The sequence below is a fragment of the Cygnus olor genome, chromosome 4, assembly GCF_009769625.2.
Source record: "Cygnus olor isolate bCygOlo1 chromosome 4, bCygOlo1.pri.v2, whole genome shotgun sequence".
NCBI lineage: Eukaryota > Metazoa > Chordata > Aves > Anseriformes > Anatidae > Cygnus > Cygnus olor.
In genome coordinates, this window is record NC_049172.1 from 60,243,454 (window position 1) to 60,263,839 (window position 20,386).

The 20,386-nt window shown below is 34.0% G+C and overlaps 1 protein-coding gene across 18 annotated transcripts in view; it reads right to left on the minus strand.

Moving 5' to 3' along the window:
- SLIT2 (slit guidance ligand 2) overlaps window positions 1–20,386 on the minus strand; it is a 260,326-nt gene that overhangs the window by 23,089 nt on the left and 216,851 nt on the right. For 10 of the 18 annotated variants that reach the window (XM_040555202.1, XM_040555199.1, XM_040555205.1 and 7 more), the window contains 5 exons: window positions 20,162–20,325; window positions 13,947–14,071; window positions 13,718–13,815; window positions 12,168–12,307; window positions 7,969–7,995 (listed from right to left, as the gene is read on the minus strand). In XM_040555202.1, coding sequence (XP_040411136.1) covers window positions 7,969–7,995; window positions 12,168–12,307; window positions 13,718–13,815; window positions 13,947–14,071; window positions 20,162–20,325 — 554 coding nt within the window. The remainder of the gene's footprint in view (window positions 1–7,968; window positions 7,996–12,167; window positions 12,308–13,717; window positions 13,816–13,946; window positions 14,072–20,161; window positions 20,326–20,386) is intronic. The other 8 variants (XM_040555212.1, XM_040555210.1, XM_040555203.1 and 5 more) reach the window with 1 other exon arrangement.

The following is a 20,386-nucleotide window of genomic DNA, read 5'->3' on the forward strand; positions in this document are numbered from 1 at the left end:
TGTAAAAGAAGTATAATTATTCTAGCATCCATAAGAAGAATATACGTATTTTAAACCCTATACCTGATGAATTTAGAGACTCGTAGATCTATTGGGACCTAAAACTATGGAAGGAGTAGGGTTGCTCCTTGTTATTTGTCAAGTGAGTAGAGAAATTGAACTGTGCACCAAAATGAGGAAGAAAAGAGCAGAAGATAGCAGATGTCTTCAGTGCTCAAGTCAAACTTCAATTCAGGAAGAACAATACTTAATATCCCTCAGTTTTACTCAGCTAAGTGTGGTGCTGGCCAGCAGTGTAGCTAGATCACAGCATGTTTAAGGCCGCCTGCCCCAACCCTCTGCTCAAGCACAGCCATCCAAAGCAGGCTACCCAGAACCATGTTCAGGCAACTTCTGAAGATCTCCAAAGAGGAGACTCCACAGCCTCTCTGGGCAACCTGTTCCAGGGCTCTGTCACCTGCGCAGCACAGAAGTGCTGCCTGATGTTTAGATAGAAACTCCCGTGTTCCAGTTTGTGCCCATTGCCTCTTGTCTGGACACTGGCCACCAATGAAAAGACCCTGAATGAGCAATCAATATCTGCTGGAAGGCAGCACAGTACTGAGGATGAGGACAACATCATCATGAGTACAGTGGGGGAAAGAAGAAAGGCAGACCATTTAGGGACACATCTTGGGTAGAATCACCAACAGGTGGATTGGAAAAAGGCAGAAAGGTACAGGATAATAACATCAAAATGGAGTTCTAGAGCAGGAATTTGAATTAAGGTACCTTCCAAAATACATATGCACGTATATGTGTATGAACAAGCTCCTCAGCTACTACTGTCATTAAGCAATAATGTTTCTGACATCTTAAAGTGCTTCTTGTCAAGTTCTCAGAGTGCTTAGCACAACACAGAAACTACTCTCTGTCTTACATGGGCTTTTCTGGCATTACAGAAGTACACGTAATAATAAACTGAAAGCAACAGTAGATAGTTAAATGTCTATTTGTCTTGCCTTTTTTTTTTTTTTTTCTGGGGTTGGGGTGTGTGTGGGGGGGCAGCTTCAACAGATCCTCCTTAGAAAGCTGTCATTTCCACAGCAAGCATACTTACATACCATTGTTTAAGACTACATACTATCATGACTACTCAAGACCTCACATATTATTTCCAGAACTTATTTCTTAGGATATGTAAAATTTATTTCAAACAGTAGAAAAACAAATAAAATTTAGAGTTGAGGAACAGTCCCCATTAGCAGCAATGTCAGAGAAAAAGGCAAAACTGAACAAGAGCCAAGATGGTTGTGCTGCATAAAAACACATCAGTAATATATATGTTAAGGTTTTATAATGCATGGAACCTCGCTATAACCTTGAACATGGATAAAAAAAGAAAAACAGCTAGAAAAGTGCATCACAGCCATCTGGTAGGGGAAAACAAAAACAAAAAACAAAAACAAAAGATCCAGACTGGCTCCACTGGTTCCACACAAAGATTAAAAAACAAACAACAAACCAAATATAGCACCTTACCAATTTGCAAGTAGAGCATTTTCCATACAAAACCAAATAAGCGTTGAATTAACACAAGACAATGGTGTTCAAGCACAGGCTATTTAACAGACCTCAGGAAAGCTGTCAATAACAATGTGATAGTCAATATATTTAGGAAACTGAATGAAGATCAAATAAAGGCCACTGAAGATGACTAATACACAGGATTTAAATTCTATCCTCAAAGCCTCTTCAAACTCTCTATGGACTTACTAGTCTTGAAGCGTGAAACTGTTATGGCTAGGTCAGTGCACAAAGAATCCTGAAATACCAGGGATTCTTAGCATCCCATGATATATCAAACAAAAACCAGATCCGCTTCTCTGTTCAAAGGGTTTTGTTTGAAGTAATTCTTCACATAGTCTTTAGTCAATTTGTAGAACTTGTTGCAATGGCTAAAAGCCATTTAAAGGCCGTCAACATTTCAGAGTGAGATATTGTTGAATATTGAATAGAGAATTCAGATTTTCAAGAACATGCAGAGGAACAAGCAAAAAGCACTTTTTTTTTTTTAACTTAGTTTATATGCATTCCTATGGATTAGAAATGTATATGTATGCATAAAGATATGTGCACACACACACACACATATATGACAACTCAATTACAAATAATAAAAAAGTATGTTTGTTCAGTACTTATAAGGCTAGGACAAAAAAACTTTCTAAACATTCCCAAGATTATTACTCCTAACAGTATACCACAGACCTTCCAATATGACACATTGAGCCTATCTTTCCAGCAGGGCTGTAGGTTTCCTGTCTCTGTAGGCACAATAAGAGGTCAGTGGAAAAAAAAATAATACTTTTTCAGAAGACGAATTAGGACTGGTGTTATAGAAGCAAGCAATCTACTGTCAACTTCACTGAATTGGCATTGATTTTGGTACAGAAGAGAAACTGGGCCGTGGCTTAGATTACTATAGACTTCTGAAGTTTCTTGAAGACTTCTAAGTGAGCAGTGTCTAAGCATGTCCATTTTTTTATTTTTTATCCAGGTACTTATAAAATAACATAATTTCTTAGAGTACACTGCATTTTAGTAGTCATGAGTTGATGGTGTCTTCAGAACTACACTGAAAGTTGAATTACCTCACAAAATGTTCAGGGATGCTTGAAAAGTCTTAATTCCCAAGTCATAGCTGGGAATCCTGCATATAGGCTGAGAGTAAAACTAGACATTTAGGATTTAAAAATGCTTACAGTTTTGAAAAGTATCCAATTCAAATTGTAAAATCAATGTTATACCACCAGACCTACTGCAGCCAAATGGTTTGAAAGTATCATCAGATGCTTTTGAAATTATGGTCAGATTTTGATTTGAGTAGTCTGTGGAAACTTTCCACAATATAAAGGAAGATTAAAAAAACAACACTTGTCTTGAAAAGACAGGGCTTTATGTGCTGTGATAGAGTAAAAGGAAGGAAAGTATCTCTGCATTTGGAAATTGTACATAGTGTGAAATAAATCAGAATCATATAATTGCAGAGAGCTTTCAATTAAACAGTTAGCAACCAGCCTAGGAAAGGAAACTGGAATCAACGAAAGGGCGTTGTAAACATGGTGTTCCATGCAGTGAAGATGTAGTGAAAGGAGAATGTTCAAAGCCCTATGAACAAAAAGGTCAATTTTACAGGAAGTACAAACTCTTTCATTATAAAGAAACAGTAGAATTCATGACAGACTTGCACACAGAATCAATAAAAAGAAAAAAAAATCGAAGATGGAATCCAAAGAATTTACATCAGATACTGAACTTCTCAATGAGAATATAAGAAGAACACCCTCCCCGCCCCCCCCCCCCCAAAAAAAAAAAAAAAAAAAAACCACTAGTTCTTAATTTGTACTGTTAACAGATTTATCTTCTGAGTGGAGCTTTTCCATAATGAAAACATAACTGTTTGAGGAAAAGTAAATAGAAAAAGTAAGTAGAAATACATGACACGGAATCTGAATCACTAAATAATAGCTTCCTCGTAAAGTAACATCTCTTTTAGCATATTGAATAACCAATGTGTTATTCAGAATTTAATTGAGACAATGGTGAAGGGGAGAAAATAATTTTGTTGAAATGAAAAGAGTGATGAAAGTGAAAAGCTCACTGAAGGAAATATCAGATTTATCTAGTTATGCTTCTTGACTTTACTGGAAGGAAATGTTAGAGAGTTCTCTGATTTTAAAAAACATGGAATGTTTTTAAAACCATTCTACAAAATAATGTAAAACAATTGTGAAAAAATGTCTCAGTTCAAGGAAGCTTACTACCAGTGTGTCTGTACCTTCTTTTACTCATCATATAACAATACTAAGGCTGTTGTAACTGAGCTTGGCTAAGTAACCATGTTTTTGAAGATGACAATGGGAACATTATTGTACACAGAAAAAAAAAAAAAGCAACAGACTAGTTTGTTTAAAAATAAGCAGTACATAAAGTGTCAAAAAATCAATGAAAAAGTTCCAAAATTTAATTAGAAACTGTTCTGTTTTCATGAGACATCTTAAAAGCTATGGAGTCTGGTTTCTGGTACGTAGTAGCACTAAAACCAGTGGAACTCTGTGTGATCGACATAGTCTGAATGAAGGCAACCCTCCAACATCAAAACTGGAATATTTGCTGAGATTTTACCACTAGATATAGATGATGTTTCAGATATAAACAGTCAGACAGCACTATTCAATATTCATAATGAGTTGTGTGCAACCCTTGATTACCTAACCAAAGATATAAGTTGCTAGATTCACAGGTCAGTTTTTGTTTCCTCTGTGTATATTAATACACTGTTATGATTTGATGACATTATAAATCATAGAAAAAAAAACCTTTGGATTTTCCAATATATAAAGACATATAGTACAACAAATGATAAAGAACAATGCAATGTTATGAAAAATGATTTACATCATTGCTATTTTGCTAATTGGACAATAAATTTAAAATATAGTTATATAAAGGAATGTGACCCAGTATATTTCTGAATGAAGAGAAGAGCGCTAAGACAAATGAACATGGGCTGCTGAATATTACAGCACATTGAAAATTACAGACAAGCTTACTGAAGAAACAAGCATAAAATCACCAGTGTATTAGCAAAACTGAGTATGATATTAGAATATAAATTAGAGAAATGATTCAAAAGAAAGAATGGTCAATTTTAATCATCATAATCATTTTTTTGCTAGAATACTTATTAATTGCTCCAAAACTAAAATACCAAATACATACTGCAGAATTATGGGTAATTACTAGTACAGCAGGATTTTCTATGTGTACATATTTATCTGTTCCAGCTTCTGAACTTGCCTGCCATAAATTGTGAGTTAACTTCTGCAGTCTGTTTTATGAGCTAGGTATTATAGTCGGAGTGTTTGATTTGGTGTCTCTATTAATTACTTCTGACTGAAATAGTCAACAGACTGTGGGAATGGTTAGGAAACTTTAGTGCTACTTAACAAAATATATACAGAAATTGCTGCATTTTTATGAAGTCTTGAATTTGACAAACAGTAGACAACAAAGTATTTAAAGTACTGAGCTTACTATTCACAAAAGACAAAAATATCTACTCTACAGGGGATAATGTAGCTTATTTTTTTTCACAGTTACAGAAGGAAGCAGTTTATAATATTTAATTTATATATTTTTTTGGAATTGGAAAATATTTTTGGAACTTAATTTTAAAGTAAAATTCTAAATGTGATTCATTGCTAGACTTTTCCCGTCTTTTACCATTGCTTACCTCTGTTCAGCTATGTCTCATGCTTGTAGATCTGCAAGATGGGGCTTATTTAGTTTAACATTTTAAATTATTTTGTATGTATGCTGTTTGGCAGAAAAAAAAAAAAAAAGTAACTTTAGGCAGATAAGCTTTAAGACACTTAAGGAAAACAGAACAATGGATCATTTGCTCCAGCAGGGGGATTGGACTAGACGATCTTTCAAGGTCCCTTACATTCCCTAGCATTCTGTGATTCTATGATCATAGACTAGAATCACTAATGGTAGTGATCAAACTAGTAGCAAGTGGCTTAGATTGCCAAGGATGTATACTCCCCCTTCATGGAAATGCAGCTAGAATACTTTAATATACTTCAAATGACTGTACTATTGTATATTACGAGCTTGACTACTAATCTTCATGAAAGAAAATCTTACAAGTGATGAAAAGCAAGGGTAGCAAAGGTATTGTTTTATTCTTAGAAGTTGTAACGTTAGTGTGTAATTCTTACAAGACTGAGGATTATGATCCTGATTTAATAAAATAATTAGAATTTTAATCAAGTTTTATATGGTATGATTTGCATTTGATTGCTTGCATGCTTAAACTTTAGGCAGGTACTTATTTGGTTACCAACTGAATTGTAAACTCCTTTATTGTAGCAGCTAGAAGGCCATGTAATGAAGTTTTGAAAGATATGAAGCTAGAATTTACATCTGTGTCTAGGGCTTGCCTAAACTGAGATGATTACTTAAAATTATCCTTTCTTCCTACAACTGTCACAATTCAAAAGATGTATGCCATGATAAAACTGACTGATCCTTCAAGCAAGTTATAGACCGATAATTGACTTTCATGTTCAGCTGGCAAGAAAATACAAGCATTTATCACACACATCTGCTTAACTTTGATGCTGAACTTAGTTCATATCCCTGGGTCTTTGATAATTTGTTTGTGAGAAATGTATTCTTGATAAAATCAGTAATTTTAACATGTTATAGTTCACACTTGTGTCATACATTTACAATGACTACAGTTCTGTTTAGGATTCATTGCCTTTCTACCTTTTATCACATTTTAAAGACATGCAAAATACCAGCAAGCCTAATTATACACAAATAACATCTGTTTCAACTTGAAATTGGGACTTGAGTCTTTCTACAGTCACATCTTCAGTTTACATTCCATTTAAAAAGCCATATTTTCATGGACATAGAAAATAAGCTTGGGTTTTTGTTTGTTTGTTTCATTTACAAAAGAAAATCCTAAAATTTTTCAGTTTACACTGCTGGAAATCAGTGACAAACCAAATTTTATCCATAAATCACTGATGCTGAACAAGTTATTGTAGTCTGCTTGGCTGATTTACTATTAAGCATACAAATATATTTGCACGGATAACAAAGAACTCAATTTTTATGTTTCTCTAAACTGAGCTTTCACTTTTTCTAGTTTTCCTAGTGTCAAATACTCTTTTTATAAAATCAAACAGTTTCATACTGGGACAGTAACAGAACACTATAGACATAAAAACTTAGGAAGTGACAAGGGGGAAAGAAAAATGGGGAGCTATCTTTTCTGTCCAAATAATAACAGTAAAAGGCAAATAGAGGAACATGTCTAAATTGAATACAACTTTAATCATGGAACACCTACAGTTGGAATTACTTTCTGGAAATGTCTGTTTCACTCTATCATTTGCAAAGGGTATTTAGACTCTGAATTTAAGTTGTAAGAATAATTCCCCAGATGTCTAAATTAATCAAAATTGATGGTATAATTGCAGACTTGCTCTACATGCCGTTTAGCGGTTAATGAAAAATATTTTTCATTACTAGTGAAATATTATATTGTTTTATAGACAGCACAACAGGTTTATCAAATTAACTTGATGGCAAATACACTACAAGATGACTTGACTCATTTGCTTTCAAAACTATAAAGCTAGTTGTAGAAATATAAATAACTATAAGTATATAAATATAACTTTATAAATATATTGTTACTGATTATGTTAGTTCTCAGATTGCATAGATCAGCTTGTACAGAAGTTGGTTTACCTCTGTTAGTGAAATAGGTGTTAGGCAGAAACTTTTAAAACTAAAAAGATCAGGAACATCCAAAGTTAGTGTCATAAATATTTCCACCATTACCTTTCCTGTACAATAGTCTGAGCTTAATGTGTTCATTTCAGATATTTTAGATATTTAGATACTTATGGCAAAAAAAAAAAAAAAAAGGTCACAGATATGATAAGCAAGGGGATTGCCATTTTATACTCCAGAAAAATGTCTAGTACCATCATCTAATGAAGAAATTACAGCAAAACAGTGCTATATAATACAGAATACATTAGAACGGAACCAAGGTATGTTTTAAAAATAATGAGACTAAAGATTTCAGAAGATCACCATGTAAACCTTTTTGTTAGTCCTATCAGGATGCACAAATTTCTAATATATCTGAAAAAAAAGACAGTGAAGGTAGTATTAAAGTACTCCTGCACAGTGATCTGTAGCTTAAACAAGATTCTTTTGACATGTATTCACAGCTAGATCAAGGTGCCTGATTTGAGGATTTGCAGTGAGCTTTCTAAATGATACCTATATACGATTCATTTGATCTTATTTAAGAACTGAAATCCATGCACCTTTAAGGAAAGGAAAGTGAAAAAACAAAGTAAGTGAAAATAGGCTTAAAAGACAACTGACCTTTTTCCACTTCATTCAGATTAGCAGCTTGCAGTGACAAAGACAGAAGAGACAAGAGACTTTTTACATTGTAATACAACAGCATAGCACATTAAGCTAATGCACAACTATAGCAGCAAGAGAGGTTGATTAGCAAAATGAAGCAAGCTTCAGAGTCTCACCTACAGCAGAGCAAAACAAACAGAAAAGGTAAGAAGTACATGCCACTGGTGGCATAGGAAAGGTTTTAGTTTTGGATCAGTTAGATCTGTGATCTAATGACTGATGGCAATGAGCAAGAGAAATGATCATCTGTAATCTATAGAATGTACATAAAATGACCTGATGTTTACTAGATTGAGTTTAAAATAAAGGAGATGATAATGTTTACAGAATAGCAGAGTTAAAGAGTGCAGGACATAGTGATGCATTTTAAATGTTTTATTTCTCAAGGTTTCATCAGACAGTCTGAATGTCTGATGATTGCATTTATTTCCTGTTACTTCACAGTTAGTCTGTGATCTTAAGAAAGCTCACAGTATCATGCAAATACCTTTCTTTGTCTTTCCACCTGTAATTGTGGAGGCAATTGTAAAACTTAACTGAGGCAGAGAAAAAATGGATTCCCGATTCTTAAGCAATAACATAAGCTAACAGGCTTTTATATATATATGTAATATATATAAATATATATATATTAAAATCAACAATGCTTAACTGAGAAGTGTCAATTTTCATCAGATTTTTAGAAAAGGCAGAAAGTGACTGTTTGGTTTTGCATTATAACATTCCCTATAACATTTTTTTTTTGTATTTTTTATATGTATTTCCAGAGGTGAGATTCCAGTAAGCCTTCTACATAAAATTAAAACTTTAAATAAGAATGATTTACAATTCATACCAACAGGTTCCAACTGACTTCTTTCTTATATTATGCTGTGTGAAATATAAAGCATGTTTGTAGATAACCATTCACTCAAAAAAAAATATTCTGGGCTGGTGCACTTCCACATCCAGTATATATGTTCTGTGACATCTTGAACATAAACAATTCAACGCATGGCCAATAAAATTAAAAGAGAACAGGACAAGTCTATGGTGGTATTTTTCTGTTATATACACTGTCCAAGCCTCCAGCACCTTACAGCCCAGGGACTTTCTGAGCTAGAGATAAGTACCTTTGTATTTAAAACTACATATATTTTTCAATCTGCTGAGTATATAGACAGTTTTCCTGATGGTTAGTTTATTTTTGCCCAGCTAGTACAGGAATTCATCAAGCGAAAAATACCTTCCATAAAAACAAAACAAAACAAAAAAACACACCACATTAACAATATGCAAATCTGATTTTAACCTGTTAGAACAGATACCAAGATCCAAATGCTTATAAAGTTCCTCATGAAAAATCACTGTATCTATACTTGGCAGGGATTTTGTTACTTATCTTTGAAATCAAGTTATTGGCCAGAGAAAAAAATATGTTATAAATAATTTGGTATCGCATATACACTAGAGGCAACTGTAAGATTATTTTGTATTCTGAACACTACCATTTCTAGATCCCAATGTGTCCAGACTATTGTCAGTTTAACTCTTAATGCTCCAAGTTATTTAATTACTATGCAAGATCAGGGATGACAGGTGTAAAGACCAGCTTGATGTTTTACATTTTCTCCTTACAACTCATCTGGATTAAAACTAACTTAAGATCTCACACCTTGTGTCTATCTTCAGATGCTTTGTAAGACAGTGTACTGTAGAATTCTGCACTGTATCCTGTGGAATGAAAAAAATGAAATTTTGCTACAACTTACGTCCAATTTATCTATGAAATGAGGCTCTGGTCTTGCATGTGTGTCTGTTTTTGGTAACGTGTTGAAATAATCTAATGAGATAGTGTAAAATCTCAACAGTTTTTGAGAACAGAACAGCTAAACTTACTGATTACCAATAGATTGTTTTGATTTATTTTTGAGCTGGTGAGAAGATTCTCACCTATTCACATGACTTACTGATTTCAGTAACAATTATGACTAGGCACCAAATCCATAAAAGCAAATCTGTTTTTCTAAAAGGATTACTGTTAGGAAACAAGAACACTTGCCATATAAACTCATAGCATTTTCCCTTTAGAATTAGGCACAAACTGTTCTACAGCAACAGCAGCCTCCTCAAAGAAAAGTAATCGCCACTTCCTCAGTGATGAGTCAAATTAAAAAATACACTTTATTTTATTTAAACTAAAAACAAAACTGCAATACAAACATCAAGTTAAATATCTTACCAATCCTTATGCTTCCCTTTTTGCTCTAACCATATACATACATATATATAGAAATGCTACAATTGAAGTTTCAATTGTAAATATAAAACATACATTTCAATTACCATACTACAGAAATACAAGAGGCGCACTTAATCAAAATTTTAGGGTAGCACACATAAACATGCCTTTGTATCCACTCCATGGATATTTAATGCAAAGCAGTCCTTCCCATGGGATATTGTGAATACAACAAGCTATTGGCCCTAGCAGTCCAAATGCACCTAGAGCGATGTCGAAAATGAAGAAACAGGTAACATGCAAAAAAACTGCGAAACTGCTGAGGAGAAATGGACGTGCAAATGAACTGTCTGCTATTTAATAAGTACATGAAACCTCCTAGCATGAAATCACCAAACAGGAAAACTCAGCTCGTGTGACTGGTTTGCTCTCTACCATCCTACACAGCAGAGTATCCGATCCTTTTTAAAGGAGATGGCAACTGAATCTCGGGAATCTGAAGCTTGACTCAGACATAGCTAAAATATTAATTATCTGAGAAATAACAAACATCTGCCACTACTTATTGAAGCAGTTACCTGTTATTTTTTTCTAAGGCTTGAATTGTCAGTTGCTTCTAGGTATTAAGGTAGCAGTACCTGGCAAATGAGTATGGTTAAGCAGAAGGTTATGTCTAATTTTCCAGATGTGGACCACCCAGTTGTTCTTATGTATCTTATTCTGTCGACTTAACCTTTTAACCTGTATTGCTTTAGGTATTGTGGCTCATTCTGCAGGAAGAAATTTCTTCCAAACATTTACTCAGAATAAGTACTGCACAAATACATATATTAGATTATGAAGTTGCATTTCTTTTACCGGTGTTCTGTCATTTTCACTATTGTGGGTTTCCAAGATTTAAATACTGACTTTAAATTTGAATGCCCTAAATCAATTGAGCAATCCTGTAGGTTGTAGAACTAATGATGGAAATACCTTGGATTAAAAAGGTGCTAATTTTGTTTACAATAAATAAAATTACTTCATGAGTTCACCTCTCCTCACAGTCATCCAAAGCTCAAATTTAGTGTTCCCTGAGGGCATTAAAAAGCTTATCTGACAGCCAAAATAGGATTAATTATAGTTACTATATAGGATGACTAGGTATATCTAATTCCTAGGTTATGGAGGATTTGACATTTCTTTGTCATGTATTTCAAATCATGGTTTTGTGAATTTAAGCTCTGCATTCTTCTAGTAGTCCACTAGCTGACAGAAAATAGATGTCTAGAAAAACTGAACAACATATCAACAGAAACAATAGATCCTAATTCTTGTTCTCCAGTGTTCCTGTTGTAACTGTTCTTCATTCTCACAGAGATTGTGAAAATAAGCAAGAGACCCTCTGTTTCAAAGAAAGAAAGGGTAATGCTTTGGCCTGGCTGCCAACTGATAGAAATGAACAATTTCACACACTCTAATAATGCTATTTTCTTGTGTGCTAGAGCAGAAAGCATCACAATCTGCATTAATCTTTCTACAGGAGGGCAGGACAGCATCTAGGGATGCCAAATCCAGTTTCCTACTGGCACAGATAGATCCTTTTTTGCCCTGGTAGCAGCTTGGACAATGTAAGACAAAAGAAGAATATTTTTCAGATTTCAACAACTAGAGGGATTCTTCACTGGACTGGTTGGTTTAGGTAAACAGATGTAAGGGACACATTTTGAAAGAACTTTTAAATATCAAAATGTTGTAATTTCAAAACAGAGGAATTAATGAATGGGTGTAAAGTCTACTTTTGACTACAAGCCTTACTGAAGAAAAATATTGAGGGAAACTTGACTTTAAACCAATTGTAGAATGACCACTAATTCATCTGCAAACTGAAAAACATGACTGTTTCTCTACTAGGAATTCTTGAATTACCTGTACTTGCTCTTTATACTCTTACCTGTATATTCAGGTGGACAGAGGCAAGTATAGTTATTAATTCCATCCACACAAGTAGAATTATTTTCGCAGTCATTGTCTTCACAGTCATCCACATTTATTTCGCAGTTTTCACCTTCAAATCCATCTGCGCAAGTGCACCTGTAACACAGAAAATAAAACCGACCACATGAACTTTTTAGCTGGGGAGACCAGACAAGAAATACTGTAATTAATAAGTACATTAATTCATAATCACTATCCCCTCTAAAGGAAAATGGATGATATAATACAAAAAAACATATAACAAACATTACCAAAATATTTTAACATTTTAAGTTACAGAAAAAGCAGCAACAATAACAATTTGTGCCTTTATTTTTAGTTAAAGGAGTTTAAATTTCATAACTGGGCACTCCTTTAGAAACACCTGTTATATTATAAAATGAGATTATATGTCTTTTATTTATTTTTGTTAATTTAAACACATGGAAAAGACTGTGGAATCAGGGATTAGTATGTAGTACTACTATTCTACTATCATTCAATTAAATGCACCATCATAAAGCTCTGTTTAAAGTTCCAAGTACAATACATGTATTAATATAAAAACAAAGACTATATAAGCTCTTCAAAGCTGTAACTTTTATTTTGCTTTTACATATGTTTATGCAAAGCAAATATATAAAAAGGTAGTAAATGTAAAAGGTCACTCAAATATGACCATAAATGCATTTACATGCAATTTGCAGTATCTATAACTCCTGCAACTTTGATTATAAGATTGCTTTAATTTTCAAAATATGTAGTGTTTAAACAAATAAATTAAAAAAGTCAAATTCTGAGATGTGATTATGTCACTTTAAATTCTAGAGGCATAATATTGAGATGTATATGCTTAATTTTTAATAGAAAACTAATTTTGGGGCAGAATTTATGATAAAAAATGAGAATAATGTCTTAACGAATTGCAGGATAATGAATTGTTTCTTTCTGAAGTGTCATTTTTAACAAGCTTGAGGTGTAGGTTATTAAATGACTAATAATTTCACAGAAGAATGCTAAAGAACTTTATTTCATAATTCATGAAGTACATCTGGAGTAATTGTACTGTGTGATTAAATAACTCAAGATTAAAAATGCTCACAGCATGTTTATCTGCTGGCATAGTGAGTTTCAAATGAATCATTAATTTTCTGTTTCACTGGGATTTACATTTTATCATTTACATGCTGTCTGTTGAAGTAATACACACAACAACAGATGAATTGTGAGATTTTTTCAGCAGGGATCTAGACAGCTATTAATTAGCATAATGGAGTCAATACTATGTTGTCTTGACCTGATAAGCCTCAACTAATCACAATCATTTGTTGTTGTTTTCAACACTGTCAGAGCTTTAGAAGCTTTCCATGGACAGTAACATGTTCTGAAAACTTGAGAAGCACTGAAAACCTGACTTTGTGGTGCAATTACCAACAAAGAGAACCCAAAGATTAACACCAAAGTTATTTCATATATTATAAGAGTCAATAGATTTCCGTTCTGATATTACAATTAAAAACAACTTACCAAAACCCATCTTTTTCTCCTTCTTTCAGATGACAAGTTCCACCATGGTTGCATGGGTTACTGATGCAGGCATGAATAGGAATATCACAATCTTGACCCTATGCAGGGATCAAGGACATCATTTAAAAAAATACAGACTCTAGTGGAGTAAATTAAAACTCCTTGTAAATGTTAAAAGGGAGAGGCTTACATTTCAGTAATATTTTTTTCTTCTTCATTCATTACCTACCTTGAAACCATATGGGCAAGTACATCTATAGAAGTCAACTGGATCATTGTTGCAGGTTCCATCATTTTTACATGGATTCGATAAGCAGGGGTTACATTTTGCGAGAATATTAACATCCACGGGCCCTTAAAAATACAGATGTGATAGTCATAAACGAACTAACACTGATTTATACTTAACAGGATATATTTGCACATTGCTCTAATTTTAAAAACAATGTTTGTATTTTAGACTCTGGTATTTCTACATGAATTGAATGCTTGACTGCCCGTAATTCCTCTAATGTGCCCAAATACATTTGGGGCTTAATTTTTTTGGTTTGATTTTTAATTATCATGTTAAAAAAAGTAAAAAACTGACCCAAAAATGATTCCTATATCCCCATTATCTGAAATCTGCACAGTTTTGATCCATGATAATTACCTTTCCTTTTTATTTAATGAAGAATACAATTTCAGCTTTTGTCTCTTTAGGGGTAGAACTTGCCTATGAGAAAAAGAGCTATACAGTTTCTAACCCCTCCCTTGGTGGTATTACTGAGAACACAATTTTTAATGTTTTTTTTGTTTGTTTGTTTTAATTTTTTTGTTTTCAGGATCACATAGGACTGAGGGCAAAAATGAACTGGCAGAATTACCTGTAAATTGGTTGAATGTCTTGAACTATAATGTTATAAACTGTATTGTCCAAGCTATCTCAACATAAGTAGGTCTATATTGCAGCTTGCTCTGTTATGGAGTCAGCTACAGTTCTGTACATTGCTGCATTAGTTGAGCCCCAAAATAGCACAGACTATACCATGAATATATGTGCAAATAAGGGCTGCCATCAATGCCTGTGGTCATGTTTCTTATATTAATGATTATAACAACAGAATTTAGAGATGAATAATGACAAAATCTAAAGTTTCACAAGCCAGACAGAGCTGTGACTGAGATCTTTAGAGTACATAAATCTTATCCCTATAACATAAATATTTATTAGACATTTATTTATTTTTCATTGCTTTACAATTGTAATAGTTTTTTTTTTTTTTTTTTTCCACATTGAGTTTTCAAATTAAAAACCATCGATTATTGTTTTGGTGTTGTTTTTGTTTTTTTGTTTTGTCAGACAACCAAAGAAATTACTAGTTATTTGTTTAAATTTAGAAATCACCTGCTTATAATAATGCTTCATTTTCTTATGCTTTATGAAAATTGAAAGATTGATTACTGTAAAAGAAAACAGGGTTGAATTGGCCAAATGCCTATTAAGAGAATGAACACACATTCTCTACTACTTCCGGCTTTATTGCCTGATGACATTATTGCCTCCAGCTTATTTTCGTATTTAACCAACGGAAAAAAATCTATACTTATCTACAGATAATTTGTAAATTTTAAAGAATAACCAGTGATTTCTCCAGTGACAACACACACACACAGACACACAAACACACACACAAAAAAAGACTTCTCAGACCTACTGGGGGTGGAACTGCCTGATTGCTCTCATCAAAATGAGCCAGACTGCAATGTTTTTCAAACCAACAGTGCACTTTTACTGAGGTATGGTGGGTTTTGTTTTGTTTTGTCTTTACTCAGATGTCTTAACTTTCTTATTTTTTCTTTGGAAATTAAACTCAGATAAGTCATTGAAAAGGAGCTGGCATGGAAGGAAGCCATATGATTATAAAGATAGAGTAGGGATGCTGGGAATAGGCTGAAAAATTTTTCTTTTTATCTGCAGTTGCTGGTATCCTTCTGTGTCACAGTTTGCAAGCAAATGCAAGGAGATGAACACGGTAATTTGTGACAATTGCCAAAGTCACCATCTGTATGGATCATTGACTATTCTTGTCTTCATTACCTTATTTTGAAAGAAAAATCTATAGTTGATTATAGCTTGTTAAAGCAGCAAACAGTAAAGGTAGGTGAGTTGAAACAAACACCATAGAATTAACATACAGAAAGTCTTGCCTATTTACTGTAGACTATTTCTGGTTATTGATAGATTGTATTAAAATGTTCTGTGAAAAATATATGGAGTGAGAAGCACATACATAAAAGAAGATAAATTGTAACACTGTTCTGTAGCCTTACAGTCTCTGCTTCCTTGTCTCAACTGATTAGGCTGAACATGATGGCCTCATTTCTACTTCTTATGAAATAAACTGACAATTATTTGGCATGAATTAAAAAAATATTCAGTAACTGAGGTTATTTTCCTATATGGATTAGCAATCTAAATTTCACTTCTGAAAAAGAGCCAGCAAATGGGAACATGATTCCCAGCAAGATAGTAAACAACACTGATCTGATTTTGTGCCATAAGCATTTATTTCAAATTACTAAGTATGGAGGATCCAATGAAAATGAACATCAATTTGATTCATCATTTTTCAGCTATAAGATCAAAAAAAAAGTTTTAGATTTTTTTTTACTTAAGTCTAATGAAAAGGAAGTTCTGGAACCTATTCTCATTTTCACTATATCATTCCTTCCCTTATCTGCTTGCATGTGTTAAAAGACCTGTATATGAAAAGAAAATATTCTGTATGAAATAGAATACCCTATTGTTTAACTTTTAACACTGCAGACATATATATATCCTTGAATAAGCTATAACTGAAAAAAAAAATCTTAAAAGCAAAATAAACACTGTTCTTTCATAAAGAGTGAAAAATTAAATGCATATTATTTTATTGGTAAATATAAACACACACACTCGTTTATTTGTCTAATATTTTTGAAGAAAAGCATAATATAAATTCTTCCAAGACCAGTTTCTAGACAAACCTTTGCAAGAAAAACTTGAAATCCTGACTTTTTATGACTCGGGAGCTCCTATTTGCTCTTGTATATGGCCTCAAAATCAGTATCTGCAGAGTCACTCATATCAAAACTGCTTTCACTGATTTCAGTACAATGCAGTGGCAATGATCATTTGCAATTGCGTTTTTCAGACCCTGAATCTAGGCTTTTAAAATAACAAACCTTTTCATATAACTATGTTAAATGATATATCATGAAGAGTCAGTTCTAAATTCATCAAACGGAGAAACAAACAGTAAACATGCATGTCTTAGGAAAGAAGTCTGTCTGAGGTTCACAAAAGGAAGGTCAGAAGGTTTGTTCTTAAACATATCACCCATTCCATCACTTACAACCTTACCTGGTATCAGAAAACCACAAGGCCCTGGAATCTCTAGAAGCAGGGCATGGATGGTAAAGGAGTAAAAGATTGAGAATCTGTTAGAGGCCACATAAAAAAAAAAGGGGGAAAAAAAAAGGCAAAAGAAAAAAAAAGCCCATAAACCTAGAAAAAACAGCTGCAAGAAGAAAACACTAAGATGGTTCCTGGAGGAAAATAATTCATAAAGTTAAGAGTAAGGTCCATTTTTATGGAATTTTATAACTGAGACTTCATTTTAAAATGCTCATTTTCACAGGAAACTATTTTTATGTGATTCAAATTCAAGCACCAGTTTCAGTTTGAACTGAATCCAGAGGTACTGATAGGAGGGAATTACACATTTTGCCTGTTAGTCTGTACGCAATAGCAGAAAATAAACAGATATGTATCTGTAAAAAAAAGTCAACTATTTCTTAATAGGAATATAGCATCTTTCTAATTCCTATTCCTACCCTCTGTCAAGGGTAGAGATGCCTTGCAGAGAGAGATCTTTACAAATTAGAGGGCTGGGCAATCACCAACTATATGAAGTTTAACAAGAGTAAGTGCTGGATTCTGCACCTGAGAAGGGGTAAACCTGGCTATACATACAAACTGAGGGATGAGAGGCTTGAGAGCAGCCTCACAGAAAGGGAACTGGGGATTTTGGTTAATAGCAAGTTGAATATGAGTCAACAGTATGTCCTGGCAGCCAGAAGGGCCAACCGTATCCTGGGGTGGATCAGACATGGCATTGCTAGCTGGTCGAGGGAAGGGATTGTCCTGCTCTGCTCTGGTGTGGGCTCACCTCAAATACTGTGTGCAGTTTGGGGCACCACAATATAAGAAAGACTAGCAGTGTGTCCAAAGGAGGGCTACAAAGATGAAGGGTCTAGAGGGGAAGATGTATAAGGAGTGGCTGAGGTCCCTTGGTTTGTTCAGCCCAGAGCAGAGCAGGCTGAGGGGAGGCCTCATGGCAGCCTGCAGCTCCCTCACGAGGGGAGCGGAGGGGAAGGTGCTGAGCTCTGCTCTCTGGGGACAGCGACAGAACCCGAGGGAACGGCATGGAGCTGGGACAGGGGAGGGTCAGGCTGGGTGTCAGGAAAAGGTTCTTCACCCAGAGGGTGGTTGGGCACTGGGACAGGCTCCCCAGGGCACTGGTCACAGCACCGAGCCTGCCAGAGTTCAAGAAGCATTTGGACAACACTGTCAGACATCTGGTCTGATTTTTGGGTGGTCCTGTGTGGAGCCAGGAGTTCGACTTGATGATCCTTGTGGGTCCCTTCCATCTCAGGAGATTCTATGATTCTAAGCAAAAGAAAAAATTACTTATCTTTGGATAACAGACATATAATTGTCTTATAGGGCCATCTTGTCATTGAAAAGCTGCTGAGTGGCAATCTGTAATTATGACATCTTCACAGAAGAACAGTGGCAGTAAAATTATTTCTCTCAAAGGTACCCATAGTACCAGATTTCTATTCCTGGAAGTGAAAGAAATACAATACTTTCCCTGCATAATAATACAAAGGATATTTTCTGATGGGCAAGAGGAAGTAAGATGTACTATTTGGAATGTCTGACAGAAAAATAATAACGATTGTAGGAAGGGGTGACTCATTTTTTAAAAATGACAGAGTTAGAAAATAACCAAAAAAAGTCCTTCATTTCACTTATATACCTACAACAATGTGTAATAAAAGCATAACTGCAATAATATTCTTCTGTGGATGCTTGTAGAGAAAACGATCAGATTGGCCACCAAATGTTCTATCTAAAATTAGACTAATGAACTTTGCAAAAGATGAGTGTCCTATGCAATTAACACAGGTATGACCTCAAAGAAATACTATTGAAAAATTCTAAGAAGAATTTGGAAGGATAATTAATTGGCATCACATACAAAATAATGGGTTGGATTTCCAGTGTTTTTTGATTACAAAAACATTTTTTCACAGAAAGCCTAATGAGAGAAGAATGAACAGAATGAATAGAACATTGTAAGGAACAACTTGGGATGAGAGCTAACTCTGGTGAAGTCCCAAAGCTTTTTTAAGGAAGAATTTACACCTTTGATAATGTATTAACAGATGAATGCGTAAAAATAGCTTGAAGACTACCTATACTCTGAGAATAAGTTACTTCTACAAAAAATAAGATCATATTTATCTGATGCCTCAAAAATAACTATAAACTTAGTGACAACTTACAAGTATAAGCCTGAGTCTGAAAAATGAAGCTACAGCAGAAGCTATGCTTCCAAAATACTTAAAAGGAGAGAAATGGAGAGAATTGAGGAAGATTAAACAGCAAAACAAACTAAGTCTACTCTCACATATGAATCAAAAAGATACTGTTCTAAGACAAAAGATACTAAGGTTCAGAAAAAGAACCTGAGAATTAAACAGAAATATTGTAAGTTGTCATAAAAGTGCCAATAACATTGGTACCAACACAGAGATAAATACTTGTTTCAACCCCCAAGAAACCTACCTATATAATAACATCTAGAATGAGACTTCTACAGGTAATCACATCTTTTATCTATTCTGTGTATTTTAGGCTTTCTTCTGAAACATCAAAGAAAACAGCATTCTGGGCATATTGATGCAATTACATACCACTGAGATAATGCAGACTGCTAGGATTACAGTTGTATTTACAGTTTTTACTGTAAACAGTCTGAAGGGAAAGGACATTCTTTAGTTAAGAGAAGTGTAGATGTTTAAATTTTAGTTCATTAGTGAGACAGTACCAGCTACCTATTTACATCTATATATTGATGAGTATTACACTGCAAATCAGACTTTTCTCCATCTCTTGATTGAAAAACAAACAAACAAACAAACAAAAACAAACAAAAAAGCAAACAAAACAAAATGTCATAGAAGTTTTTAAAATAAATACAATTCCTGAAAGGAACCAACAGCTAGATCCCTAAGTATGAGGAGAAATGATGACAAGAGTGAAGACACTGTAATAAATGCACAGTTGTAAATAAATATAAAAAATAAATGTATTATAAATGTAAATAACAAATAAACAATCACCAACAGTACCTTGGCAAGTAAATTTTTTAGATGGAGTTGTGAGTAGAAGTTTATCTGCCATTTCTCCAGGGCCAGCACAACGCGCAATACCAGGTTCTTTATATTCTGATTTTACCCAGTCAGACAGCCACTGCATGTTACAATCACAATAAAGAGGATTTGCTCCAATAGCCCTATGGAAAACAGATAAACAAAAAGGGAATAAAGTTTTAAATGTTTGTTTTTAGAAAGAGA